We start from the raw sequence: 27,463 nt of genomic DNA, 5'->3' as shown, positions 1-27,463 counted from the left end.
GGGAACTGTTTAATCTTTGGCTGTAAATGGGATGGGGTAGTGGGAAGAAAAGAAGAAACAACCCATAATTCATGTTTTAGTTACTGGATTTTGTGTATGTGTTTGGTTTGTTTGTTTTTATCCCCCAAAAGAACTGAGGGAAGGACCTTACTTTGAATGTATCTCACTTCATTTGACAAGTTGTTTTTGACTAAGTCCTCTTCTCTTTGCTAAAATGCAACAGTTTTTATTCTGACAGCATCAACGTGTTCTATAGAATATAGAGCCCCAGTGAAAATAGACCTTTAACAGCAATTTATATCCTAAGTCTGAAATGTGCACTTTATGTCTGTTATGATCCCTAGGTACCTGTTAAGGGATTACTTACATCTTGCCATCCGAAGTTTCTTTCCATAAACAAATGAAACCTTTGAGTCAGAGGTTCAAGGAATGTGCTCAGATGAAGCAGTGTTTAACAGCTCTTCAGGGAGAAAGGGATAAGGGGAAAGTGAAGAATTGATAACCTATTAGCTGTTTAAATTTCCCACCTTGAATTATTGACAACATGTGACATTACACACTTACAAATTACTGTCTATAAGCAGCTTGGAAAATATGACCTTTGCATTACAATTGGTCTCCAGATGCCTTCTAGCTTAATACAAACAGCTGCTGCTGGCATATTTTGTTGCAGCTGGAGTGGGTGGAAGAATGCAGGGAACTGTATAATCAGGCATATACTCAGATGACAAAACATACTAGGTTATGGCTGAAATGTCTCTGTTTGAGACTGGACTCACTCCTCCGGAGTTCTGGAGTGATCTGATTTTCAGCAATAAAGATATCCAATTAGTTAAGGTTAGTTGTCCTTACCTGCTGCTGTGTCTCTTTCTACAGCAAGTGGTGAATGTTCAGAGACGCTAGAAAGCCCTATGTTACTCTTCTACTTCCTTGTCTGTGTTGACCAGTGAGTGCAAGCTGAATGGATGTTTTTTCTTATTTTTTTATGGCAAACAAGGTGCACTAAATTATTGCTTTGTAGTATTGTTCATGTGATTAACACACAAACTAAGTGTTGTGCTGAATTTGGCCCTGAGATTTCTGCTGATTTGGGAGAAGCTGAGAATACAAGGACTTGATTTTTCATCTTCTCTTCCTATCAATGTTGAGGAGTAACAAGTGACCAAATTAATTTTAGCAACCAGAGACCTCATTAGGCACTTTATAAATATTAGGACTGAGGGAAATTATTTTGTAATTTAGGTCCATTAACGGTGGTTGCCATAAGATGAGACCTACCAAGTTTGTTGACAGAGTGATGCATTTTATTGTTATTTGTTAGTGTAAGATGCATAGGGAATGCTAGAGAGTATTTTTGGATGAACAGGTGTTTGGAAGAATAGGTGTCCTCAACACAGTAGCAAAAGACTGTGCGGAATAAAAATGATCTTTGCACAAGGCTTGTTTGTTTTCTCAGCTTCTGGGAAACATACCTTGTGTATGTTAGGGTAGTGTTGTTCATCACTGACTGAAGATCAGGCTAAAAAGAGTATGTTTGGATTCAGAAAGACAGTAGAATTACAGGAAGGGGAATAGAAAGCTTTTACTCTTGTCCTGTTAGAGCTAAACAAGGTGGAAGCTGGGACTCAATGTTAGAGCAGGTCTGGACCTTATGAAGCCCATCTCTCCATCCATTACAGGACAGGAAAGAATGTTTTCAAGAGCAAAGGCCTAAGAGTTCATCAGAGTAAGTATTCCTACCCTGCCTTCCATACCAAACTCTCTTGAACTCTGCATGCTTGATGTAACAAAACCAACCTTCATCACAGAGCTGTTGTTCAGAGTGATCAATTAATGTTTTCAGGGCACTTTTGGGGCCTAAAGATAAAAGGCACTTATGGTCTTAAGTTTCACTACGCCTGCTGCCCCAGCATGAAAGTTTTATTTTTAAAGACCCAGTTCTTCCCTGGAATGAGGGAGGGGCAGTTTATTATTAAAGGACATCATCCTTATCTCTGTTGTAGTTGCCTTGTGGCCATGCAACATCACTCAATAATACTGTCAAGTATTATCTTCTGCTTGTAACAGAGTGCTAAACAGTGATTTATTGCTTGAATACACATTGCTTTCATGAAAGTGAGTTGTTTAAACAATAGCAAAGTGCTAAATAAATTATTCATTGCATGCTAATTTTTCACTTTTGTATTCTGTAGTAAACTCCAGAATAAACAATCTGGGTATTGTATATACCATATGAATCCCAGGTTTTTTGTGTTGTGTATCCCCCCACCTCCAGTCTTCCCCCAGGTCACAATTCCTTTCCCAAGGAAAGGTCTCTTCAGTCTTTCTCACGTTAGTTGCCTTTTGTGATATTTCTCCTCTTCATTCTTTCTTCAGATAGAGTTGGGTGAATTATGTTCCAGTAGAGGCTTGTATTACTGGTTTATGGAAAACTGTGAGTTTGGAGTTCATGGGTATCTCTAAATTCTTTGGGAACTTCTGGGTCTTAACCAGAAAAGCATCACCATAGAGCTTGCAAAGTAGGATCTTAATGACTGACTAAAATGTTTTCATGAAGTCTCTTCTCGCCTACTCCTTTTTATTTCTAAGTGCTGCTCTCTTTTAGCAGCCAGTGGCTATGCTGCAGTCCTAGTTTGTACATAAGATCAGATGTGTGAGAAACTTCTCAGAAGCAAGTTTTTACTTGCCTGTAGATATGCTGGCTTTCCAAATTTCCTTCAGAAATGACATTTCATCGCTTAAAATCTTTGTCCCTTGGCAAAGCCTGGAGCCTCTAGAATGTCTGAGTGTTTCAATAGCAAGCCCAGGAGCACGCCAGGCACAGAACAGCTGAGTGCTTTTCTCCACTTGACCCTTCCACCCTTTCTGGGTGTCCACCCTAAATCACTGGCAGTAACCGTATGTTTAAGAAAGAGCTGCTGATTGACAGCAAATATAATAGGGCATAAGAGAAGAAATTTCTTTCCAAGTAGTCTTAGGGCTTTACCCTCCTCTGGTCTTAATTCTGAAATAATCCCCTAAAGGCCTATATGAGTATTCAGTGACATGAATAAACAGAAGACTATATTTCCCTCTTGAAGCATGCATAGGGCTCTCATGCTAATGGCTTTTAAGCATGAATGCAATTACAGTGTGTAATCGATTCTCTCTATACCAGCTTTTGTCTTCTGAAATGAAACCTTGTCTCTTTCATCATTATTTGCCTTTGTATTAAAACATTTCAAGATGACAAGCAGTCTTTTCCCTTGTTTTTGTCCTCCTTCCCCTCTTTCCTGCCTAATTCTGCCACTGGAAGAAAATCTACTATTACATTTACTTCGGAACCTGAGTATCTTTTTTTTTTTCCTGCAGTAATTTACTCCCTGGATTTTACTTTTACTCCTTTTAATATTTTGGGTTTGTGTTTGCTTTTTGGTTTAGCTCATTAATCATGTTTGGAGCTACTCAGAAATATTTCCATGAAACAGATTCTTACTGAATGAAAGGGGATTTCAGTGCCGAAAAAAGTATTCAAAGCAGGGACTTAATTCCACTTTATAAGTTAATCAGCATGTCAGTGGCCGAAGTGTTTTTCTGGAATGTGGTAGGCCTATGTTTGGGTCCCTTTTGGAGCCAGGAGAAACAGCAGCTCAGTGTCTTGACCTTAACTATTACAGAAACACAGTTTCCTCCTCTCTGATTTGGTGGTGGTAGTATCTTAAATTCTTTTTAGACTGTAACAAATTTCTATTCCATCCTGATGACAAGCATGAAGATTAGGATTATCTTTAAAAGATTTGAAGGAGAGAGATGCTGCATTTTGCCTCTCTTTATTATAATTTGTGTTGTTGTCTCCTAAAAGTTGTCACCATGCCAGGGACCCCTGTAATCTGAGTATAATAGACACTGCCATACATCTTGCTCTAGTGATTGAATTATAAAAGATTAAGAAAGAAAATACTAGTATCCGCATTTGGCAAACGTTGAAATTTCTGCCTACAGGTGGTTTGTATGGATGCCAAAAATAGAAATAACTATAAACAGATTTATATAAGTTCATGAGTGCAAAAGCTACCTATGGTATCTATAAGAACAAAAGGATGGACCATATTCTCTCTCCAAAAGTGGCTAAAATTGCATACCTGGGAAAACCTGCACAAACATTGCTAGATATATTTTTATTTAATTGACCTCAATGTGCGTTTTTTTTCCCTGAACTTCTGTCTCCCTTCGAGCTGATAGTAAATTTTCAGTATCCACAAAATGCAGTGGGAAGGAACTTCCCTACTCATTTATATGTAATATTTTGAACCTCCCAGTTTTGCTTGCTGTCCTAGGCCCTGTGTGCTGAAAACTAGTGAATAATCAATTCAGGACACTCGTGACTTTACAGATGTCTTTCATATCTCCTTTGTCTCTTTCTTGGATTGAGAGTTGAAGTAATTTCTCACTAAAAAAAAGGTCATTCCACATCTTTGATCATCCTTGGTTGCTCTCTCTGATCCTTTTATTATTAGGCACAATAGTTGCAATAGTTTTGAATTAGGAAGAGTGTAATCTGCTGACTGCTGAAAGTTATTAAGGGAAAGTGTCACCCTCTACATGCACAATTTTAATGCTTTTTCTCTAAACTTTGACTATCGCTTCTGTCACAGAGAGGATTAGTGGGCAGTATTGAACCTTTTTTCTGTTCATTGAAGGATGCAGAAAAATGAAGGGATTTTCATTTTATAGATTCTTCATAACAAAGACCGGTGAAATTGTGAATTGGTAATTTAGCTGTTTAACCATATGGTTTCCCTTCTCTGTTATTGCACGTCTGTTGATCTGCAGTCCAGGTGGAAAGCAAATCACAGAAGTCTCCATGACTCCATAGTTCTTGTTACTTGCAAAGTAAAGTAGAAGTCCTTATACCTGCTGAGTGGTATAAAATTGCTAAAAATAATACAAAGAACAAGATTTGTATAAGTAATTTGCTCAAATAATGAATTCTCTCAAGTTTGGTTTTTTTTTTATTCATGAGCAGCCTGTAAAATTTTCAGTCATGAATTATTCAGGCTTATTTGTGAATTTATTTGAAAACATTTCCTCACATAGCTGTCTCACCAAACAGTTCATTGAGAATATTCCTCTGTTCTGGTTCTGTTCCTCCTTTCTTACAGTCCTGAAGTCTTGTGGTGGGTTGACATTGGCTGGACATCAGGTGCCCACCCAGCTGCTCTATCACTCCTCTTCCCAGCCGGGCAGGGGAGAGAGTAAGATGGAAAACAGCTCATGGGTTGGGATAAGGCAGTTTACTTGAAGCAAAAAGTAAAGCGGAAGCTTGCACACACAAAAGCAAAAGGTAGCAGGGTTTATTCTCTGCTTCCCATGAGCAGTGATGGTCGGCCACTCCCGAGAAGCAGGGCTTGGGTACGTGTGATGGTTCCTCAGCAGGCAGCCGTTGGAGACAATGAATGCCCCCTTCTGCTCCTTGCCTTAGCTTTTATGTCTGAGCAGATGTCATGTGATATGGAATATCCCTTTGGTCAGTTTGGGTCAGCTGGCTTACTTGTGTCCCCTCCCAGGATCTTACCCTCAACTGGGGAAGGAATGTGTTGGTGCTGTGCTCAGCGGTATCCAAAACACCGGTGTGTTATCAACACCCTTCTAGCTACCAGTACAAAGCACAGCACTGTGAGGGCTACTGTGGGGAAATGAACTCCAGCTCAGCCAGACCCAAAACAGTGTGGTATTGGGAAGGTAGAGATAAAGGGAACAGATAGATGCCCAATTATTTCCAGTCTTCGAATGTGCATATTCTCAAACACAACAGCCTGAAAAATACGGTTTATTGACACAGAGTGCATAAGAAAGCTTCAAAACCTTTAGTTTCCTGCTCAATTATAGCAGACCAGCAGGCTTGTGAAAACTTAATTTAGTGCTTCTTTGTTATTGACTTATGTTCCTGCTAAGTAGGGGATGGAAAGGATCTCTAGAGTTTAATAAGGGATTCATGGATCACTGCACATTGAGGTGTACTTAAACTGTCTTGATTGTGCCTGGATATTTCTTTCTCTCTTCCCAATTAGAAGGCAGTGTGACAGTTTCATCAGGAGAGTCTTGTAAATATAGTTACACCATTAAATCTATAATTTTTTTACGTAGCTATGTGCATTATAATACTTTATTAACAAAATAGTTATATTGACGACTGCCAGTGTTATGTGTGGGACAAACATTATGTCTAAACCTTTTAAGCTCATAACAATAGAGCAACCAAACTGCAGATATGGTGTGTTGAGTCCCAGTACCTCTGGATGTGTTGCATGCTCCTCTTTTTTTTTTTTTTTCTTTTTTTTCCCTGGGATTTCAACGGTCAGTAGGGAATATCTGGTCACCACATTAACAGTTCTCACAAGAAACTGATTCAGAAAGCTGCTGTAAATGGCTATCAGTCAGGTATTAGAAATATTTTACCAAATATACCACTTTAAAATGATTTCAACAAAATATTAAGGGGCAGCCTGTACACAATTAGTGCTGAGAGCTGATAATGTGCAAGTCAGGAAAGTGGACAAATGACTATGTATTTTTTAGTGCTGTGGTTTATCCCAGGACATCTGCAGTCTTGACTGAAACACAAGCAAACGTACATGCAAAGCATGAAAGTTTGAAAATATTAAAGGAGAGGGACCAGTTTTGTCTTCATAAACAAAGCCCTGTTGTGATTTTGAAATCAGCGCTGGAATCCTGTGGAATCTTTCTGGCACAGTTTTGGGTCAGTCTAGAGGTAACATCACAAAATTCAGAGCCCAACAAGTTATAGTGAACACCTTTAGAAATTTGATTGTGGTGTTCTGTTGGAAAAATCTCTTGTCACTGCAGAGCTCTGCAAGTCACTGGTATGAATTTAGTACCTTGTGCTGCATAAGGTGGAAAGCATCTGCAGAGGGGACCTGGGGGTGGTGGTGAGAATTAAACTGATAAAACGTATCCAAGGTGAGCTGTCAGTGTAAATGAAATTGAGTTGGATTATCACAGACCACTTTGTGTAGTGGGTCTTTAGTGATTGTGTTCAAACCTGGAACACAATGATTGTTGCAGTCCACATCCTTGTTTAGCTGAGCTTGCATAAGTATGGACATCTTTTAACACAGTGCTCAGGTAGCATTCCCAGGGGTAAATTTGCAGTCGTCAGTGAGTACTGTGGAGTGTTACAGATCCCTGACCTAGTGTGGTATTAGTTGTCTTGGGTGCTGATTTCTGTGTAGCTGTGGCAGCGTGGGCTGGCTTGCTTTCTGGCCCCACATTATTAACAGCAGGTGAGTTACACAGCCACAGAGTGCAGCTTATCGCTTCCTTCCCGATATGTTATGAAGCTGATCAGCAGCAGCCTGCAGACTTCCATTCACTACCTTCCTGGCCAGCTAGTTCAGCACTGTTTGATCAGATGCAATATCTTTTGCCAGGGGAAAAAAGTCAGTTTAAATGTAATCCTTTGGAACTAGTGCTGCAGTAAAGGACAAATTCTGGCTGATACCCTGGGGAGCTTCCTAGATGCGTTTGCAGAGCAGTTGAGAACAGGGTCAAGAGAAAGATGTAAGCCAGTTCTAAACCTGGGTCAGAAATGCAAAGAAGGATATGGTGAGATAGCATGGATCAGTTGATCATGAGCCAAGGTAGGTGTGGGAAAAATTTAGCCATGTTTACCCTAGAATTTCTCCTGCGATAACAAAGACCCTGCTAGGGCCTAAACTGGCAAGTTTGCAGAGCAGCCTCTTCTGCCCAGCCACTGATTGCTGTTTTGAATCCTACAGGAAGGCCCTCACATCCCAAGTCTTAAAAAGCAATCACAGGTCAGGAGTGTTTAACAAAGTGTGTTTTCCTTGAAAATGCTGTCTTAGTTTGAAATAAAACTTGATGGTGTCCAAAGTGCAAATACCCTGTTCTTCCTAGAACAGCCATTTGGAGCTGGTTTCCTTTGGCAGATGGGTGAGCCAGGTTTAAGCACCTCTTTTGACAGTCTGTTTTCTTCCATGTGGCTGTGCCAACCCACCAAGGCTTCTGTTTCCTGCCTACTGGGGCTTTTCTGCTTTTTATGAGTAACTAAAAACATTTTTAGTGCTGTATCTCTTGGTAGGTGTGCTCCCTGGGGATGTGGTAAAACCCAGGATCAAGTATCTTTTAATCTGAGCTATCAATGCAGAAGTAATAAAGTTTTGTGTCTCCTTCTCTGTCCCAGCTGCTGTGGCAGAATAATCCACTTCAATTGCTGATCCTAATGAATAACAGACTTTCTGAAGTCTTGTATTTCTATGGAATAGGAAGGGTTATCTGTATTCACAGCAGAGCTAGCATAAGGCTGGATTTTCAGCTCCTTTTCATTGAATTTCTACTTTGCCTGCTTTTTGCTTCTTGCTCTTGTTAGCTTGCATTGATTGGTAAGTGGTAAAGGAGAAAAACACAGGCTTCCAGAAAACAAAAACAAAGCAAGAAATAAGGAAAAGGCGAGACAATGTTTTTCGTTTCATTACTGAGCTTCTTCACAGCCCCTCTTCTGACATTTAGAACAATATAATATGCATGTCTCTGTTCATTAGGTTCCTCAGTACTACACAGTGACAGCTACAGAGGGCGGGGAAAAAAGAAAAAGAAACAGTCTTAAACATGAACTAACCTTTGCAAGCTAAATAACAAAGAAATGAGAACAGCAAAGGAGAAAAATGTTTTCTGAAAAAGTAAATATATCCAAACCCATGGCCTTATGTAGGTTATTCAAGTATCATTACAAAGAGGAAAAGAGAATACTGACCTCTACATCAGAAATAACTAATTTTCTGCCCAATGATCTGTTTGTTCTGTACATATATGTTTGAGCAGGTCTGTTACTGGTATTTGAATAACAGTAAATGACACAAGGAGACTGCTGAAACTAAGGATAATCTTCAAGACATTTGGGAGTTGATACAGATTCTCAAAAATTAAAAAGCTTCTAATAGAAAAGCTCCTAAGCATTCTCAAAATAGGGTATCTGCACCAAGTGGAGATATCTAAATGGTTGCATATGTTCACCACAGCATGGTGTCAAATATATACATTAGCTTGGAAATCTTAAATGCTAAGATTTAATCCTAAATTTGCTAAGAAGTCAGGATATAGGAATATTACTTAGGATTCTTGATGTAGCTAGTCAGCAATTAAGATGTATATTTAGATGAGTCCAGGGATGCCTCTGCAGAAGGATTGTTAGAGCTATATAAAAAATAATTATGATGGAGTGCAGTTGGCTTTTTTCCCCCCCAACAATTCCAAGGGAGCTGCAGAACTTCAAGATTGTGTGGGTTTTACTGAAATTTCTGAAGGAAGAAAAAAGAACAAAAGAGACATTTCTACTCTCTGGAAGATAAATATTTTGATTTCTCATATTGGCACTTTTAATTTTTTTGTAATTTCATATTCTTTTTGGGATGTCAGTTGCAATATTTTTTCACCCTCAAGTGACAAGATTAAAAATCTCAGTGGAGTTTTGTTTCGTGGTTGTTATAGATTTGTAAATTTTCTCAGTTGGGAAAAAGTAAAAATCTGAGTATGTTATGAAAAATAATTCTCAGTCTAGTTATCACCAGTAATTATACACTGCTAATTTTAGTATTGCATAAAATAAAATTAGCCTGATTCTAATTCCTGTATTTTACAGTCGGGGGAAGTGTTTCTTGATTCTTGTATGGTCTTCCCCAAGATTACATCAGCCAGTGGCAAAGAACAGGGAGAAAATCACACTGTTTTTCCTGTTTATTCTTCCCAATTTCTATACCTGTTATCTTCAGGTCTGCTTCTAAAATTACCAGATGTCAAAATATTAATTAGGGGAAACGTTCGTTAGTCATTTGCATCTCTGGTACCTCTGGCAAGCGCAGCAGGAGAGGGACAAGAGAAGAAAACAAGACTTGGAAAGACATACAGGCAACTGTACAGCTGCTTTGCAGGTCCAAGGGAGGCTCAAAGCTGAGGGTATGTACAACTCCCACAGAGTGTCTGCAAGCAGGCTGGCACTGCACATCATGGAGTTCACTGCTACCTTTCATTGGGCGAGTTGTTATTCAGAAAGGTTTTATGCACACAAGGAGTTTGTCTCCCCCCTTGATTTTTATTTGTTTGCCAAGTAGGGGATTTACAGACCCATTCAGAGGGTGCTGTGAGGGATGGCAGCGGCACAGTTCTGTATCTGGAGCAGACAGCTGCCCTGCTGTCATTGATAAGCATTCCTGGGAGGGTGGCGATTGAGATTTAGCACTTACAAAGCGCTAATTGGTATGAGCCTTGGTGAACCATATGTGCCCTCCACAGCCTGGCCATCTGATGCCTCGGCAGGCGGCTGGCGCTTCACACCTTGGCTGCCTCTGCAAAGAGGGACCTGCCAGGCGAGGGGAAAACACCTCCTGGACAGCAGTGGGGTTTTGGGGAGCAGAGGGGACGTCCATGTCAGGGTGCCTTGGGGAGCAGAGGGGGATCGTGGCTGTTGTGTAAATTTCCCCATGAGCTGCACATGACATGTGTTTGTGCAGATAGGAAGTGCTTTGGGCAGCCTTTCTTTGTGCTACGAGAGGTTAAAGAGTTGTGCTGTAGAAACAGATATCTGTCAGATGTGTGTCCTCTGTCCCCTATACCTTCCGCTATAGCACTGTGTGCTCGCTTATGCCCTCAGCTCCCACATCAGCTTTTTCTGCCATCTCACATGCTGAGCATATTGGAAAGAGACAATTCCCGCTGTGGCTGTTTTAGGGCTATCAGTGTCTAAGATGTAGAAGGGCTTTTGGCTTTGGAAAAGGTAGTGGTGAGGTCTGTTCCTCCCCTAGTGCAAGCAGCCATGTGGTGATTCCTCTGCCGTGCTGGTGCCAGCTGATAGGCAGCACTGGGCAGATAGGCACTGAATTTCCTACAGTCCTTTGCTGCTCTGACAAAAGTGTTGAAGTTGGCAATTTTACCAAGGGAGCAGGGGGATGTGTATCTGTGTGCCTCATTTCTTAGGAACCCAGGCTGAAAATAATAAGAGATGTATAGATCAGAGTTTTGTCAGATAAGTGTTGGGACTCTAATTTACTGTGGTTTTAATGGAATAGGGAGGAGGATAAGATATACAGCGATCTTGCAGGGAGACATGCAAAATGAATTAGTAGCAATAGTAATGGTCTGGTAGTTTGTCCCAAATGTAGGTCTTCTTAAAGGAGCCTAACATCTTGAAAGTCAGAAATTATTTTTTGAAGATATTAACAGAAGAGCAGGCTGAAATGTTTTGCTCAAAATGCTTTTTGCTAAAATTGCATTCCTCCCCATAGTACGATAATTTTATTCTAGAAGTGTCTGTTTTGGCAGAAGGGAAAGGCTGTTTATCAAAAGAGCTGATAAAAGTTCTAAACTTGGAAACACTTCCATTTTGAATAAATCTAAAACTTTTCACTGAAGTCACAGAAACATTGGTTGTTAGAGGTATTTGGAGGCCCCCAGTTCAACCTCTTAGTCCAAGCATGGTTATCACCAGCTGCAGGTCAGGTCAGCCATGACTTTGTCTAGCCAGGTCTTAAGAAACAACAGGGATGGAGACTTTACCCATGTTCTGGGTAGTCTGTCCCAGTGTTGAACTGTTTTCCTCATTGAGATTTTTCTTGATGTCCAGTCTGAGTCTCCCAAGTCAAAACTGGTGATCATTTGTTTGTGTCATGTCATCTGCTACAACTAGAGTTTGACTGGAGGCAGGTCAGTGCACCACAGCTGTGAAAAAAGTCAGCAGCTTCAATGCCTGCAAAACAGAGCAGAAAATATTCACTATTTCTACTGCATACAAGATCTCATCTTGTGTCCTGAAACTTTAGTATTTCAGCTCCTTCCCATTGCCTCCTGGGGTTGAGGGGAGAACCTGTTGGTGATAACATGCAGAGGAGCTGAATGAGAAAAGGTCCAATTGGCTAAAGGTACACCTCTGCAAATTCTTTCCATGTCAGTTTAGGCAAATGCTTTTAACAATTCATTCAATTATGTTAAGCACCCATTAAAAGAATTCTAAGCCCTCCCCGGGGTTATTTCAGTTCTGTGAGATTGTAATTGTTTGAGACTAATCATGATTTCTTCTTTTGCCTTCAGGTGATTCTAATTCTGACAAAGCTGTATGACTACAACCTGGGAAGCATCACAGAGAGCTCTCTTTGGAGGTATGGAGATAAATTGAGTTAATAATTATCACCTTACTAAAATAGGAAGAGCCTGATGCAATTCTTTTATTGAATTTAATTGGATTTCTTTAAATGTGTTGGAAGGTTTGTAGCTAAACCCTCTCTCCCATTTCTTTCATACTCAAGGACAAAGAGGCTGAAGTCTGATTGTCTTGTTTCAGGTAGATAAGGTACTTCGTGGATATACTGTCATTTGATTTACCCTTCCCTGTCTTATTCAGATCAAAATCAGCCAATTTGTTTATTTTTTTTAACAGCCTAAAGTTTTTGTTTATAATGAAGGATCTCATGGCTGTCTGCCCAAATGATCCTTATGAAAAGCCAGTACTGCTAAGACTGGGGGAATACCTAAGAGTGAGTATTCAATGTCTGTTGACTAGAACTGATGGTATTAGTACTAGATAATTGATTTCCACTTGACTGCTAGATTGATTTATAGGGAATGTTTCAATATCTTCATGATTTCAAAGCGTATCATGCCCTCTATGAACCAAAGGAAGGAACTAGGCAGTGGACAATTTCTTAGGGCTGTTACTTGGATTCAGTGCAAGCAGATGGTGCCTCTTTTTACTTCTCTGAAGAAGGAATCTAAAAAGTGTTTACTTTACCTGTCCCTCGTGTTACTTTTATGAGCAGTAATGGATGAAAGGGAGGTTTTCTTAGGGTTTCATCTGTGAAATTTTGGTGAGAAGTTCAGGGGGTTTGTGTGCAGGTCACTGATGGAGGTGAATAGGCTACTGTCACAGTAGAAGGAAACTTTGGGTATTTGAAACTGAAATTTCTGGTTAGAATGACCTTGTTTTGATAAGCTTGCATGGAAAAGGGGGTTTTTTCACCAAGGAAGATTTTTGGTGCAGAAATAGAACAAATAACCTTTTTGTTCAAGGAACTGAGCAGGTTTTAAGAGAATGACAGAGGAGGGATTGACATGAATTATATTCTGAATTCAGGCTATTGCTTTGCCCACTGGCCTGAAGGAATGAAACAAAACCAAAATCAAACAAACAGGAAAACCTAACCCAAGACAGAAAAACTAAACCCTAAAGAAACACAAAACTGCTAGGATTTGTTCTGAACAGCAACAAGAACACTCAAAAAACTAGTATTTTTCAGGGTTGAATAAATATTTTTTTCATCCATTCATATACCTCGCTGCTATGACTTTCTACTCCCTTGTCTTTACTGTGGTGTGTGTACACATAAAGAGTCTCTCAGGCATGTGGCTTTGGCAATGTTTTATAAAGGGAATTTGTGCTAGATTGTTTAACTTCACAGTGGTTTTAAAAAAGAATATTCATAAATATGAAAAATACTATTTCTACTTCCTTTTACTAGCGTTGGTCATTTCACCCTGAGAAATACTCATCTCTGTTTCATTAGTCATTGAGAAAGATACAGCCTTTCAGCATGTGAAGACACCTCCTTCCCCATTGCTGACAGTGTTGAAGATCTGCTTATGTGATTGTGCAGGATTGTGTTAAGATACGGTTTTCTGACTGAAAATAGCCACATCAGAGTGGAAAACATGCTTCTTGTTGACCCTACACTGTTGCCTGTTTCAGAATTAGTTTCTGTGGGGCATTCCATAATGGCATAAAATTTTGCCCTGATTAAAAGAGAAGGGACCATGGGGGTGTCTCTGGAGGATGTAGCAGATAGCTGGGGCCTTAGCAATGTAGCAGTCCTAGAGCTAGTGAGTGCAGTGCAGTGCAGTCCTAATGTCAGAACGTGATTAACAACATAAAATAACCTGATCGTTTCCTCTAGCTTGGTATCCTATTACCAAGAACCAGTCTATATGAAAGACTATATGAAAATTATCATCATAGCTGACACTTTCTCCTAGCATTCTCCTAGCATTCCTTCTTAGGTTTTAAGTTTGGGGTCCTTCTTCAATCTTAAGTGTAAGGTCTATCAGGATCAGAATAATTTTTTTTATATATATTAATATATATCATGGGATTAATATTCCATGAGCTAACTTTCTTAGTATCTTTTAGAGTGTGTTAAAATTTTTAATACCTGTGAGCAAGAGCAAAGAATTCCATAAATTCTTAGAGCAAGGAATTCCATAAATTATTTGAGGAACCACTTGTCTTACTTTGAACCCATCAGACTTCACTTGGCATATGTCACGTGTCAGGACTTGATTGCCGTTGTATGGCCAACCATCCAGAATCCATGATTGATTGCTTTGGACTGGGAAATGTTGAAGGAGAACCAGAAAAAACATACTTGTCTTTGCAGTGGTCCATTACTCTTTGATTGGCTCTTCAGTGCTCATGGCTGCCCTGGAAGCTGCCAGTGCCCTTCCTTGTATTTTCTTCAGTCCTGTTGCCTTATATAAGCCTTAGGTGGTCACACTGTGCTTTGTCCTGAGTCTAACTCTGCTGTTAGATCCCTGCTCACTGTGCAGGCATGCCTTCAGGTCACTAATAAATATGCCTATGAAGATCCCAGGACAGCTTCTCTGCTCTTAGTGTGATAAATAGAAATGGTGAGATGGGCATATATTATTATTCAATTTACCTGATAGAAGTTATTAGCTGTTGTTCCTCCTGGCTGCTTAAGTGACATGTTAATTTAAATCTCTCTGCTTGTTTGAAAAGGATAGGGAAAAATAGGTTTGAGAGAAGGGGTGAAACATATCTTGCAATTTATTTCATGCCTCTAGGTTTTATTCTGGGGAATGGAAGAAAACATGATCTCATGTCTGGTTTCCTTTCTAAAGTTCTGTTTCTGAAGGCTAGAGGAGAAAGGTAGTTCTGCAGGTATCCACAGCTGAAGTGGAATCTGTCTTGAATACATGACAAAGAAATACCACTCTTGCCTCCTGTGCTGAGTGCATTCTCAAAAAGCTGATGAATGATGAAAGGCTGTTTAGAAGCGTGTCACGGACACGAGTCATTTATGTGATAGCTGGTTATAAGCACATCTGTCATTTGAAAGCGTAGTTGGGTGACTTAAGCAGTTATATGACTGATGGGACTGTAACCACCTATAACCCAACTATGCCATTGCCTGCAGTATATGAATCTGTCGTCTTTATAAACACACTAGAACCTGCTAGGATGACATTTCTTAGTAATTTTTCAGCCAGTTTAACTACTGGAGTTACAACTGCAGTTGGCTGCAACACTAACAGATGGAGATCATCCTTCCAAAACTACTGATGAATTAAAAGACCACTGGTGACAGACATGAAGAGATGAAATACAGTAAGAGCAAAGAGATGGAGAGAATCTGTATTATCTACTAGAGTGTTAAGGCTCTGTGCTCAGTGAGCTTTGAAAGGCAAGTAAGCTGCTGCAACTGTACCTGGTAAACAAAATTTTGCGTCAGGCTGTGCCTGACTTTAATTATGCCATTATCCTCTCAGCAGATTTTTTCCACAGTTTTAGTTGAGGGCTTTTTATTTACTTTTTGCTATTCTTTTTATAGAAGAGGACGAAAATGGAGGAAAAAAAGATTATCTGTCACTGAGCAATTAACTGTGTGTATTGGATTTATTTCTCTTCCTCTCATAGATATCTCTCAGATCACAAAGAGGATTAAGCTGTGAGAGTTAGGAGAAGATGTTTTTTACCACTGGAGTAAGATAAGCTTACGTTTCAAATAAATAAAAATGTCAGAATAGTGTATAGGGTATCCATGAGCTGTAGACAGCTGTGGGGAGGACTAATCTTTTTCTATTTGTGTAAATATGATGCTCTGGAAAGGTGTTTGTGCAGGACACTTTCAGGACCTTGAGAAGCTGACAAGCCATGAGTGCTACCATTCACCTCTTTGCCTTCTTATTTCTCTGTATTTGGGCAGTAATAGGTAATTTCATGGAACTTCATATAGAAATAACAGTATTTAAACTTCTGTTCTCAGTCAGAAAGTAGGAAGATGTAGAGTTTGCTTAGTGTGAGAGCATTCTACAATGTGATCTGTTGCTGTTTTAGTTCTGGAAGTTATTGGTGATACTCTTGACACTCCAATACTGTGCCTGAACTCTGACCTCCCCCAATCAGGAGAGCTTATCCCTTCCAACCTGTCCTTCACTATTCCTGGTTTCTGCAGTAAGGAAGCTTCAGCACATATGCCATGAAGAAATCTCAAGGATGCTGAAAAATGCTTATGCCTCCTATAGATCTAGATTTAATTTGCCCTGTGTAAAGCAGGGATTTTAAAGAGTTGCTATTTTTTTTTCCTTCCTGGAAAGCTTCGAGTGGATCTATTTCTAGATTTTACATGGCCTTTTTGTTTAACATGGAACTACTGTCCATCAGTTTACTCATCTGCTCCTTCCAACACCCCCACTGCAAATTAGCCTGGAACTGTCCTTTCAAGATGGGGAAATGGGGTATGTAATCCAGAGAAGAATCAGTAACCTTCATTTATTCCATGAGATAACTTAATGAAATAAAGAATTCACTGTCCTGTTCTCAGACACTGCTAGAGACAAGATATTGGGCTCAGGTAGACCAAGGTACTTGGTACTAAGGTCTAAGTACCCTTGTGTTGTGCCTGTATGTTGGGTAGTCCCCTAAGCATCATTGTGTATGGGAGTGTGTTGATGAAAACATTTACTTTTGAAGATGGGTTAGTATTAGTATGTTAGATAATGAAAAGAAGCAGTGGAGAAACTGGAACGTGTTCTTTCCTCTTGCAGTTGCTCTAGGGATAGAAGCCTATCCCTAGAGAGGTAGATGCAGATTGAGGATCATATCTGAACACAAACTTGCAATGTGGTAGGACGAGGGGGAATAGCTTTAAACTGAAAGAGAGTAGATTTAGGTTAGATATTAGGAAGAAATTCTTTACTGTGAGGATGGTGAGACACTGGAACAGGTTGCCCACAGAAGTTGTGGATGTCTCATCCTGTGAAGTATTCAAGGCTGGGTTGGATAGGTCTTTGAGCAAGCTGGTCTAGTGGGTGGGCAGGAGAGTTGGAACTATATGATCTTCGAGGTCCCTTCCAACCCAAACCATTCTATGATACTAACCAGATGATCTCTGTTAGACATCTTTCTCTCCCTTGAATCCCATTGCTGGAAAGTTCTCGGCTGTGAGTTTACCCCAGCCATGTGGTTATAAATACTGTAGGTGCTTTGAAACCTCCAATACTAATGTTTCTGCGTGCAATTTTCTGGCTCCTTGCTACGTAAGAATGCCCTCTCTCACTCTTGTCATGTTCAGAAATTATTGATGTGTTTGTGGAGATTTTCTTCTCTGGACTAGAGAGTTATTGCAACAGGACACTTAAGAGTTTGTCTGTATTTGCTTACTTCCTTTGAGGGGAATTTCCAGGATGTCTGTTAATACATTCATTGTTCTTCTGGAACTTTCATGTTGGGTCCTTACTTCTGTTTTGCAGATTGACTGTTCTCAACTCACATTTATTTTCTACCTGCTGAATCACACTAATAAGGTCATAATGTGTGGCTTAGTGACACAGTCTGCTCAGCAACAGCAGATTAGGGTTTTTTAGCTGAAGTAGGTAGGAGAAGCAAATCCATATGAGAGGAACTGACAAAGTGAGGGGAAGGAAAGTCTCATTAAGCACATTTAAACCAGCAGTTTCGTGGGAAAAAGGAACTTGAAAAGGACTATTTGAAATGCTTTTATCTATAAATACAGTGCTCCAGTTGCACAGTGTAAGTCACTTTTCTTAAATGAATATCAGAGCTTGATAAATGCTGCCACATTATCTCCTATGGGCATTTAGTGAAATTGTAACAATGACATTTCCTTGTGTCTTTTAGTTTAATTCTTTTTTCATTTTCTCTCCTGCAAACACAGCAACCTCTGTCTGCTCTGTGTATAGATGCTGGAGGGCATCTGGGGGAAGGGAAGAATGAGTTTGCACACTCAGCTATTTGTGTAGGAAGCAGTATCTTTTTATGGTTTGATCACAGCGGGAGATCTGCTTGCACTGGAAGTGGGCTTAGAACATGGATTTTATGCACTGTGTGTGGAGCTCAGTGCAGAGTTTTTCTCTGTGATGGGACACACTGTTCAACCATCAAGGCCCCTAGGGACCTAATAGTTCCTATAGCTATCAAGTTTTTACACGAAGGGGCTCACCATTTTACCCTGGTGACTAACAGAAATAAAAACTTCTACCACAGTCAAGTCTTCTGTCTCCTGGGATGTTTTTCATGTTATCAAAACCAGCTCAAATAAAGCTGGAGGGTGGGTATGGGGATTGTCAACCAATCAAACAAAAAGTGCACTCAAAAAGCCAAAAAAGACCTACCTAGGAAACAACTCACAGCAGATGGTTAAATAGATCCTAGTTTGGCAGGAAAATGAAATTTTATTGAATTTTACCAGAGTTTTATGTTCCCTGAGGAATAAGAGCCAGTAAAACTATTGCATTTTGTGTCATATGTGTGTTTATTTAATCAATCTTATGTAAGTTCTGCCTTTACATAGCTTGAAGAATCATACCCTGATATTTTGAAGGATCAGATTTGATTGTGGATTTAGTGCTGTGCTGCTTATTCCCTGGTCTGTATGGATAAAATATTCTGCACTAATGATGATGTAAATTTATTAAGCGTATTAGAAATGTGTTCTCTGTTGCAGCCAGTCATGAAATGTAGGAGTGTTATCAAGTAAATCAGAAAGGACTCAAATCCATTTTCCGCATGAAAGAAACATGTAAATCAAGATAATGAATATTAATGCTACATATATTAGCAATATACTGTAAATAACAAATGCACCACGTTCATGCCGTTTTACAGACATACAGTGTTTAAATGCAGTTTTTCTTTCCTGTTCTGTAAATTAGATGATGAACTTACATATCTCTTTCCTAGACTGTACCTGTTTGTGCAAATGATATTGGTAAAACATAACAGAACTATCTCTAGTTCTGGTCCATGGGGTTCATCCATCTGTTGTGGATGTGTAATAACTGCAGACAAGCTAGACTGGAGCTGATATCTAAGAGGAAAAACAACACAATAGTTAGCAGTTCATAAACAGAAATCAGAACACCCTTTATGTTCTGATACTTCCATTCCTTCATGTCTGTGCAATCATTCTTCCTTTTGCAGATCTGGGTAAAATTGTACTTATCTCTTCATAGGGATTTAACTGCTACTAATCACAAAAAGGAAAGTGTCTTTGGGGCTGAGCTTGGGTTAACAAAAAGCTAATCCACTTTAGTGCCTAATACTAGCTTGAGATCTGAACTCTAAGGTCTTCAGATCCAGGCCCAAAATATTTCTGCATCTCCACCTTGGGAATTATCCATGTAAACATTCACAGTTTATTGTTACTGCAGAAAGGGCCAGGCATGTGTCATTAGGTCTCTTATGAAGGACTTAGTGAAGCACCTGGAAACTATGTGCTGTAAAAATGCATAAGATATATCAATAGTATGTTTGTTGTGCAGCATAAACTGAACACCATTTACACCACAAAATAGTGGCTAGCTTGGAAGTGTCCTCTTTTTTTTTTTTTTTTTTTTTGATTTCTCTAACCTACCAAATAATAGTTGGGCAAAACTGAAGAGGAGAAATAAAGCCCACAATTAATCAATTTGTGCCTTCAATAATGATAGCAAAGCTCACTTTTGGGTGTGATCCTGCCAGTGGCTTCTGTGCCTTGGAGTACAGTGGACTTTGTGGACGGCTCTGTGTGTGTAAAGTGGGACAGCAATGCATGAGCTGTTCATCAGGAAGGCACAGAGTCCTTTAGGAAGGCTGAGGGCTGCTGGGTGAGACCACAGTTAGTGAATACTGTGCAGGTCACTGGAGCAACTAGGGCAAGGAAGGTTCATTTTGTCTCCTGTCATTAGGATGTACCATGATGGCTTCTGTGTACTCAGCACTGAGAAAGTTTGTACAACGTGAGGGACACTTGATTCCTGGTGAACCAGGAATTAATTTGCGTCTTGACTTCTCCTTATATGGGCTTGGAGGAGGCGTGGGGGGATTCAGGAACTTTTCTATCCATTTTATCAGCTTCCCACTCCTCCTGCACTGAGGAATTTCACTGGTGAGATGCATTAAGTGGTAGAGGAGGACGTGTCCTGTTGATTAGGAACGTCAATTGTAATGCAGTCTAAACTGATGCAGTGCTTTGCATGGTAGTGGAAGGTAAAACGCCTTCCTTTTGCCCATTATTTTTCCCTATCCCCCAAATGAGTTTCTTCTGTCAGGAAGTTGCATGGATTTCCCTAGCATGCATTTTACTGTGTGCTGTGTAGTTAGGTATGAAGATAAAATCTCTTTTCATCTGGATAGATAGTGTATCTATGAGAAATGCTGAGTTGAAAAGTAATAGAAATTCAGAAACACCACATGTATTGTTCATTAAATGACTTCATGAGGAGAGATAGAGACTGATATCCGATCTCCCTGCAAGGCAAAATTCGTGCAGAAAGAGTGTTGTTCGTTCTACTAATGTACTTTTTACTGCTGTATTTTATGACTCTATATACATATCTGTGTATATGTTCCCAATAATTTTCTTCTGGTTTTCCTTCAAACCTGAAGCTACTGGAGTTGGGTGGTTGCTCAGAACCTCAGCTTTTCTGTGGTGGAAGAAAGCCTCACTTCCTGGTTTTCTTGTAGTGAAGAGAGAATTGAATAGCTCAAATTGCTGTAAACATGGGAAAGCCCAACTGCAGATTCTTCACACTTGCTTCCTGAGAGCTTTTTCTTAATTGCTTAAAGTATCTTGGCTGCAAAGACAAATTCAGGTAGGATGGAAGGGGAATAAGAATGGGGTGGATATCTCCATGAACTGAGTATGTAGATGCTTTGTCACACTGAATCTTTTTTTCCCCAATTGTGTTTGTAACTTCTCAGCTCCTCTGTTCTTGTGTTTTCTGGGAGGTGAGGGAGGCAGTACTAGAGCCTTTTTTTCTCCTTACTCTGTGGTAGCACAGCTTAAGTGAAAGCAACATCATACTGTGGAGTAGGTAAGAATGTGAAGTTTTTCCTCAGTTCTTCCTCAAAATGAACTTTCCTTGCTAGAGTTTTCAAGAGGTGATCTGCTTTTTTTTCCCCTAGCCTGCCTCCAGCTAAATGACAGCTATTATCAGTGTTAAACTCTTAATAAGCTTGCTACCTTTGGGATAATTTGTATTTCTTGCTCTGCTACAGAAATCAGTTTATGCCCCGAAACATGAGTTTTGAGGACTTGCCATATTAACTTTAATATCTAGTTAAAAATGTAAGTTGTATCAATTATAGACTGTTGGCCCTTTCTAGTAAGCGCATCTGTGGTTTGCAAGACTCTGACCTCCTTTGCCTGTGAGCAGTGTGCCCTGACTACAGGCATTGTGGAAATATAATTTCTCTTCGCTTCCCTGCCAATGCTTGAGTGACGATGTACTCTCTTGTTATGAGGCAGCATAAAATTTAGAGGCTAGTCACGATGAAAGTAGTAAGAAAGAAACTCAAAGACCTCAGTAAATTTTCCTCTAAGTATTCCCTTTTCAAAGGTAAATGGTTTTATTCTTTGTAATCTCTCTCTGTATGTTAACAGCGTTCACAATGCTAACTCTTTTGTAAGAAAAGCTCATTACAATCCCAGCAGACTTTATCTCTGGTAAAGAAGCCAAAGAAGGAAGAAGCCAATACACTTTTTTTTTTCTTTACAGTACAACAGCTACTCAGCATACATGTACTGTAAATTCAAGACGTGGATGTTACTCAAAGAAGCAAGTGTGATGTCACAAGTGTTTTAATAGCCTTTGATTTATTTCCCAAGTGCTTTATTAAGATGATACACAACAGTGCTTGGAAGCCAAATGCTGCCTTAAGGAGAGACTTGGAGGAGTTATTTTCAGTCTCCTGACTTTTCTTCCTCAACACAGTAATTTGTTTGATTGGAGCAAAAGGGCCCTGGATTCAGAACAGGGATTCTACTTCTTATTTAGTGTTTCTTTGTGAGTTAATCAGCCCAGTTTGTGATCTGAGTGAGCAGGAGTATGAATGAACTTATTGTGATATGAGAGAGCTGCATGATTCAGAAAACAGGATACTGGCTGTGGTTGGGAGATTTGTGTGCTATCGCTGTATGGGTTTGCAGCTATTTGATAGTGAAATATTTGGTTAAGCATAATCAAGAATCAGCAAATTCATGTGAATCAAAAGTCATCTGCAAGAAATCCTCTCCTGGCAAGATATTTCTAATGACATTCTGGAAGGTTTGTTCCAGGTGCAATGATATAGGGCATCTTTGCCATTAGTCTGGTAATAAATCTGTTATAATTTCCAAGTTTGAAGACAGGCAGGGTAGTGAATCAAAACGAGACCTGAGGTAATCACAGCGAGCAAATGGATGACTTAGTAAGCAGAGCTCACTTGAAAAAATTTATTTTAGTTCAGCAAAGGATAATAGTAGGACAAGGGCTGAGGGTTGTACTTACAGGACTATGTAATATCTACCTACAGCATAGAGAAGGAGCTGTGATTGGACAGTGTGTAGGAGCTGGAATAGGGAAAGAGCTGGACTTCATGTGCAGTTGTGAAAAGGCAGAAATGCTCTTATTCGATCAATGACTGTGTAAGCTAAGGAGCCAGGGGTTGAATTTTTAAAGAAATTAGAACTCTGAAATATTTAAGATACTGATGTCGCATGTAAGGCTTTTTGAGACAGCAAACAATTTTCAATAAAACTCTTCCCGGGATGGGATTTCTGGGCAGAAATAAACAAGAAATGCGAAGTGCAACAGTGCATTACACTGTTTAGGAAGCTTCTATGCTCCAGAAACAATCTCGGGATGCCATCTGTGGCCCAGAAAGGCAAAGAATCCCAACTGCTGAAGACTGGGAGAGTAGAGGAAATACTAATTCATGCTTCCCAAGGTCTTACACAGATATCTGTTGTTAATCACCAGCAGAGACAGGGTGAAGAGCTAAATGAACTTACACTCTCACACATGATGCCCACTTGATGTTGTGATAGAGCTGAACTCTGCGTAGGTACAGGTGCTCACTGGAAATGTTACTTTCGTGATATAGTTTCATCTCATAACCAAGTTGGATCACTTTCATTTTGCAAAGATGAATATTTTGCATTAATTCATTTCAAATTATCCAATTCTGCACAAGACTAACTGAAATGCTGAATTGAATTAAAGGATAGACGTAAAATTAAACAGATCTGAAATGTCCCCCTAAGACCATGCATATAGCAAATGCTTAAAATGGCAAGTGAACCAAGTTTGTTGTCTATTAGTGACTTGGGAGGTGTAACAAAGGGAAGAAAATATTAATGGTGGAATAAGGTGGGCAAATGATTGCTCAGGCTGAGTAAAAAATGACAAATACTGATAAGAGATGGGGGAGGAAATTTGACTTTTGGAGCAAAGAAGATTAGACACGGTTAAGTGAGAAGAGCTTCATGAGGAGTCAGCCCTTCTGCTTGTAGAAACTGGTGTTTAATTCATTGACCTGAGTCAAATGGCACTACTTTCCACTAGCTCCAGAAATTACTTCTGGCCACTGATATAAAAGCAGCATCGCCCTTCTTGTTAGGCTTTTCTTTTTACTATTGGTATTATTTTGATGGCTGCTGTTACACTTTAGTTTTTTGGCATCACCAAAATTCAAAGTAAACAGAAAAGATGGTTGAAAATACAGTTAGTGTAGCTATAAAGTCTATTCAATCTATGTCCCATTAGAAAATAATGGTCAGTATTGTAATAATTATAAATGCATTGTTTGGCCCCTCTATTAATGTAATTATAAAAGCATTGAGTTTGGCAGTTGGCTTCTTTTATATTTAGTTGCTATTTTTTGTTTCAGAAGAAACATACTGAGTCAATTGGTTTAGAAAGAAGATGGAATAAACCTCTCAAAGTAAACAGGGCTTGTTAATTTGCAGAATTTCTGTTGAATTGGCATGAAAAGAACATGTATAGAGATATAATAGCCTTGTTTGTGTGTGTGGATTATCTCTGATGTGCAATAACTCCAGGAATGATGCTTAGTGCTCTACAAAAAAGGGAAAAAATGTGGGGTTTAGTTTGGTATTGAAGAAAATGAAAGATCTAGAATTGTTATGTAGAGGAGCTACATGTTGCAACTTACCCCCAAACCAAATCCAAAATCCAACTGTGTCTCATTTAACTGACAGAAGGTTCAAGGCTATTTACTTGTTATAATAACTAGAACTCTAGCCTTTCTTATTATAAGTAAACTCATCAAGTCATTTATCATTGAATAAGGAAGGTCCATTTCAGTTGCACAGAGGGTTATTTTGGATTAAACCAAAGATCCACTTGACTGAGTATCTTCAATGGGAACCTGCAGCAAATAAAAACAACAGGGTATAAGAACAAGGCCAAGACATGTCTGTTAGTTTTCTAATGTAGCCTTTCAGCTAATACTGACTTATGACTCAACAACTTTATAAAACAGCAAGTGTTTAGCAGAGGTATTTAGTAGCCCTTGGTGGTTGTGGTTTTGTGTGGGTTATTTTCCATTCTCAGAATGTAACCATCATTTAAACTAATACAAACTTTTAGCATCCAGAATGGTGGACAGCTGAAAAGTACCAGGTTGGCCTGTGTCAGCTGCAGAGAGCTTAATTAGTACTTGAGGAGATAGAGCTTTTTCTGTCCCTTTAGCCATCCAGTTTCTTTTTCCTACACCTCTTTATATATGTGAAGTCCTACTGTGTGATGAAGGCAAACTCACTCAGCTGTATTTTATCTTCTAAAATGAACTGGTTGCTCAGCATGTTCAATAGAGTACCCTGTGGAAGTAAAAAAAGAATAAATGACATAAAATTTCACTTGTGTGTAGCCTTTAGCCTTTATGGCAGTTGGAGAACAGTGTCCATGAGTTCTACTGATTGGTATATAAGCATTGCCTTATCCTTTTAATGAATGGAGAAAATAATAGGGATAACTTTGGAAAGGTCCATTAAGTAGTTAGGAAAAATTCTGGCTCTTCAGTAAACTTGCGCTGTGTAAATTTTCATCATGGTGCTTACTAGAGAATGGAAGCATAGAAGAATAAAGTAGTGGTGGTTTTGGATGATCTTCAGCTCTGTATTGCTTGAAGGCTGGCTGGATTGTCCTGCCCCCTCAGAAATTTTTCTCTTCAGAAGAGTGGCAATGACCCTGACTCTGAAGAACCATTTGCTTGGGACATGTGATTCAAAATATCAGTTATTCCTATTTAATTTGTGGGCCTAAACTTACAATGGGAAATTCATTGGCTTGCTAATTTAATTTTCTGAAAGAACTTAGTGGTGACTGCCCTGCCTTCTTCTGGTTGAATGTGATGGAGAAAATTGAATCTACCTTCTCCTTCCCTGTTTGATAGATCTGACTTCCTGTGAGTAAGAGCTGCTGCAAAAGTACCTGTAGAAATCTTGGTCAGAAAGGAAAAAAGGAGAGGGAAATAAAATTTTAGCAAGCTGCGTCTTCTCTATTCTAAGAACGAAATATGAAAAGGCAGCATTGCCTTCTGTAAGGTCTAGAAGTTAACCATCTGATGGGATGGGTCAGCCTCTACTGGCTGCAAAATAGCTTTTCACTGATGGAGAGGAAAGTTGCGGACAGGGGGAATCATGCAGTTATTGCCAGCATTGCCCTCAGGGGCTGGAGGTATTGTCTTGCATGGGATGACACCAGCATTCAGTGTCTATCTGCCCTTATGCAGAAATTCCCCCTCTCTCTTAAAGATTGAGCACTGACACCTGTGTTAGTAACTTTAAGGATCTATTCTCGATGGTGGGTTTTCTCTAAATTTGGAAAACACAAAAAGGCCCTAACTTAATCTGGCTAGGGAAAATACACAAGATATGTGGTCTCAGTCTGGCTGGATAATTCCAGTCCTATTGGCACCTGTTTTATTTTGCATAGGAACTGATGTCTTTTGGCTGCACCTAAGGAGCTCAAATTCATCTAGGAAGGAGTAGAGGATGCAGAGTGAATCAGCAACATCTCAGATGCCTTAGAGCCTTAATTTACATGTGTATTTGGTTTACACTTGGTAGTCATCATGTACATGCTTTTACAGTATTCCACTGGGCATTGTCATCCTGTCCTCCCACGTAGGTTCGTCCCTTCCTTTCCTTTCTGAAATGCTGCTTCTCTGGCCTCCCTGATTCTGACATTTTCTTTGTTAGTTTCAAGAAGTTTTAAGTCTTGCTCTGAAAGTTAAATAATACATTTATATTTTCTTATGAAACATCACACAAGAGTCCACAACTTTACTGAATGCAGATGTCATAAACATTTGTCTTCTCAATCACTAAGCCTCTCACAGGCTTTTACGTAATTATATAGGATAATTACACAGATTCACCTGTCATTAAGTCTTTGGAAAGGCTTTCAGATTTCAGTAAGGTTTGGGTCAGGCTCATTTCCAGTTTTACCTATCCAAAAAGACAGAACTTTTGTGTTCTGTTTTGTTTTGTCTTTTCTCTACCATCTATAAGAACACAAAGTTCTTATGAATTGGTATTTGTAAAATGGTATGCTCCTTTCTGTTTGTTTGGGCACCTACCAGTAACATAACTCCTATGAATGCAGTCCTTGCACTACAGCTGTTCCAGAGTATCTCGTGATTTGGCTGGATACAGCAAACAGGTGACCCCAGTGCAGTGGGCAAGGAAGTGTTGCTGGCACATCAGGCAGTGACTCACAGGTTGCTGCCCTAATTCTTGGAGGAGTAAGTTCATGCTGTTGGCATCTGATTCCTAGGAGAGATTTGAAATGTGTGAATAGGGGCTAAAGTTAATAAGAGAGATTAATGAACCTAGAGGGCTCTATGGAGAATAAAAGTCAGTTGCCTCAGTAGTATGAATAGGGTTATTGTCCAGGGGATTGGAGATGCTAAGGCAGAGGTAAATTCTAAGAAAGAATCCGACTGAGGCTAAAGGACTTTTTTTTTTCTTTTTAATATCTGATCAGCAGCTGCTGTGCTGTGTCAGAGATCAAATGGGTGTGGGTGGGTAAGTTTGATCAATGGCCAGCTGAGGGTGTTTTCCTTGCTATGTGTTATTTGGATCACTGTGCCCTCTCTGGGAGACAAAAAGGGAAAAAACTGTCAGGCATTCCACAGTAGCTGTTACACTTTCCTGACCAAGCCTGGCTCCTGCTTCTCTGCAGCAGGGTGCCATGGCCTCTCTCTTGCTCTGTGGTTCTGTGTAGTGGGTGCAGGTGGTTTTACTGGTTTTTAAGTCACCAGTTATGCCCATTGTGTGGCTGTGGCAGAGACCTGTGGGAGATGAATCTCATCTGCTCAGATTATGAACTGGCAGTAGTCCCATTATAAGGCCCAAGCTTGCTGCTCCTGATTTAC

At 39.7% G+C, this 27,463-nt stretch overlaps 1 protein-coding gene across 5 annotated transcripts in view; it reads left to right on the top strand.

Annotated features, from left to right (window-relative positions):
• The window catches only part of SORCS1 (sortilin related VPS10 domain containing receptor 1), a 269,664-nt gene that overhangs the window by 72,372 nt on the left and 169,829 nt on the right, over positions 1-27,463 (top strand). For all 5 annotated transcript variants that reach the window (XM_064663267.1, XM_064663265.1, XM_064663263.1 and 2 more), the window contains exon 2: positions 12,100-12,167. In XM_064663267.1, the coding sequence (XP_064519337.1) occupies positions 12,100-12,167 (68 nt within the window). The remainder of the gene's footprint in view (positions 1-12,099; positions 12,168-27,463) is intronic.

This window comes from Pseudopipra pipra, chromosome 8, assembly GCF_036250125.1.
Source record: "Pseudopipra pipra isolate bDixPip1 chromosome 8, bDixPip1.hap1, whole genome shotgun sequence".
NCBI lineage: Eukaryota > Metazoa > Chordata > Aves > Passeriformes > Pipridae > Pseudopipra > Pseudopipra pipra.
Note: the sequence above shows the minus strand (reverse complement) of the source record. Positions and strands in the feature narration are given on the sequence as shown.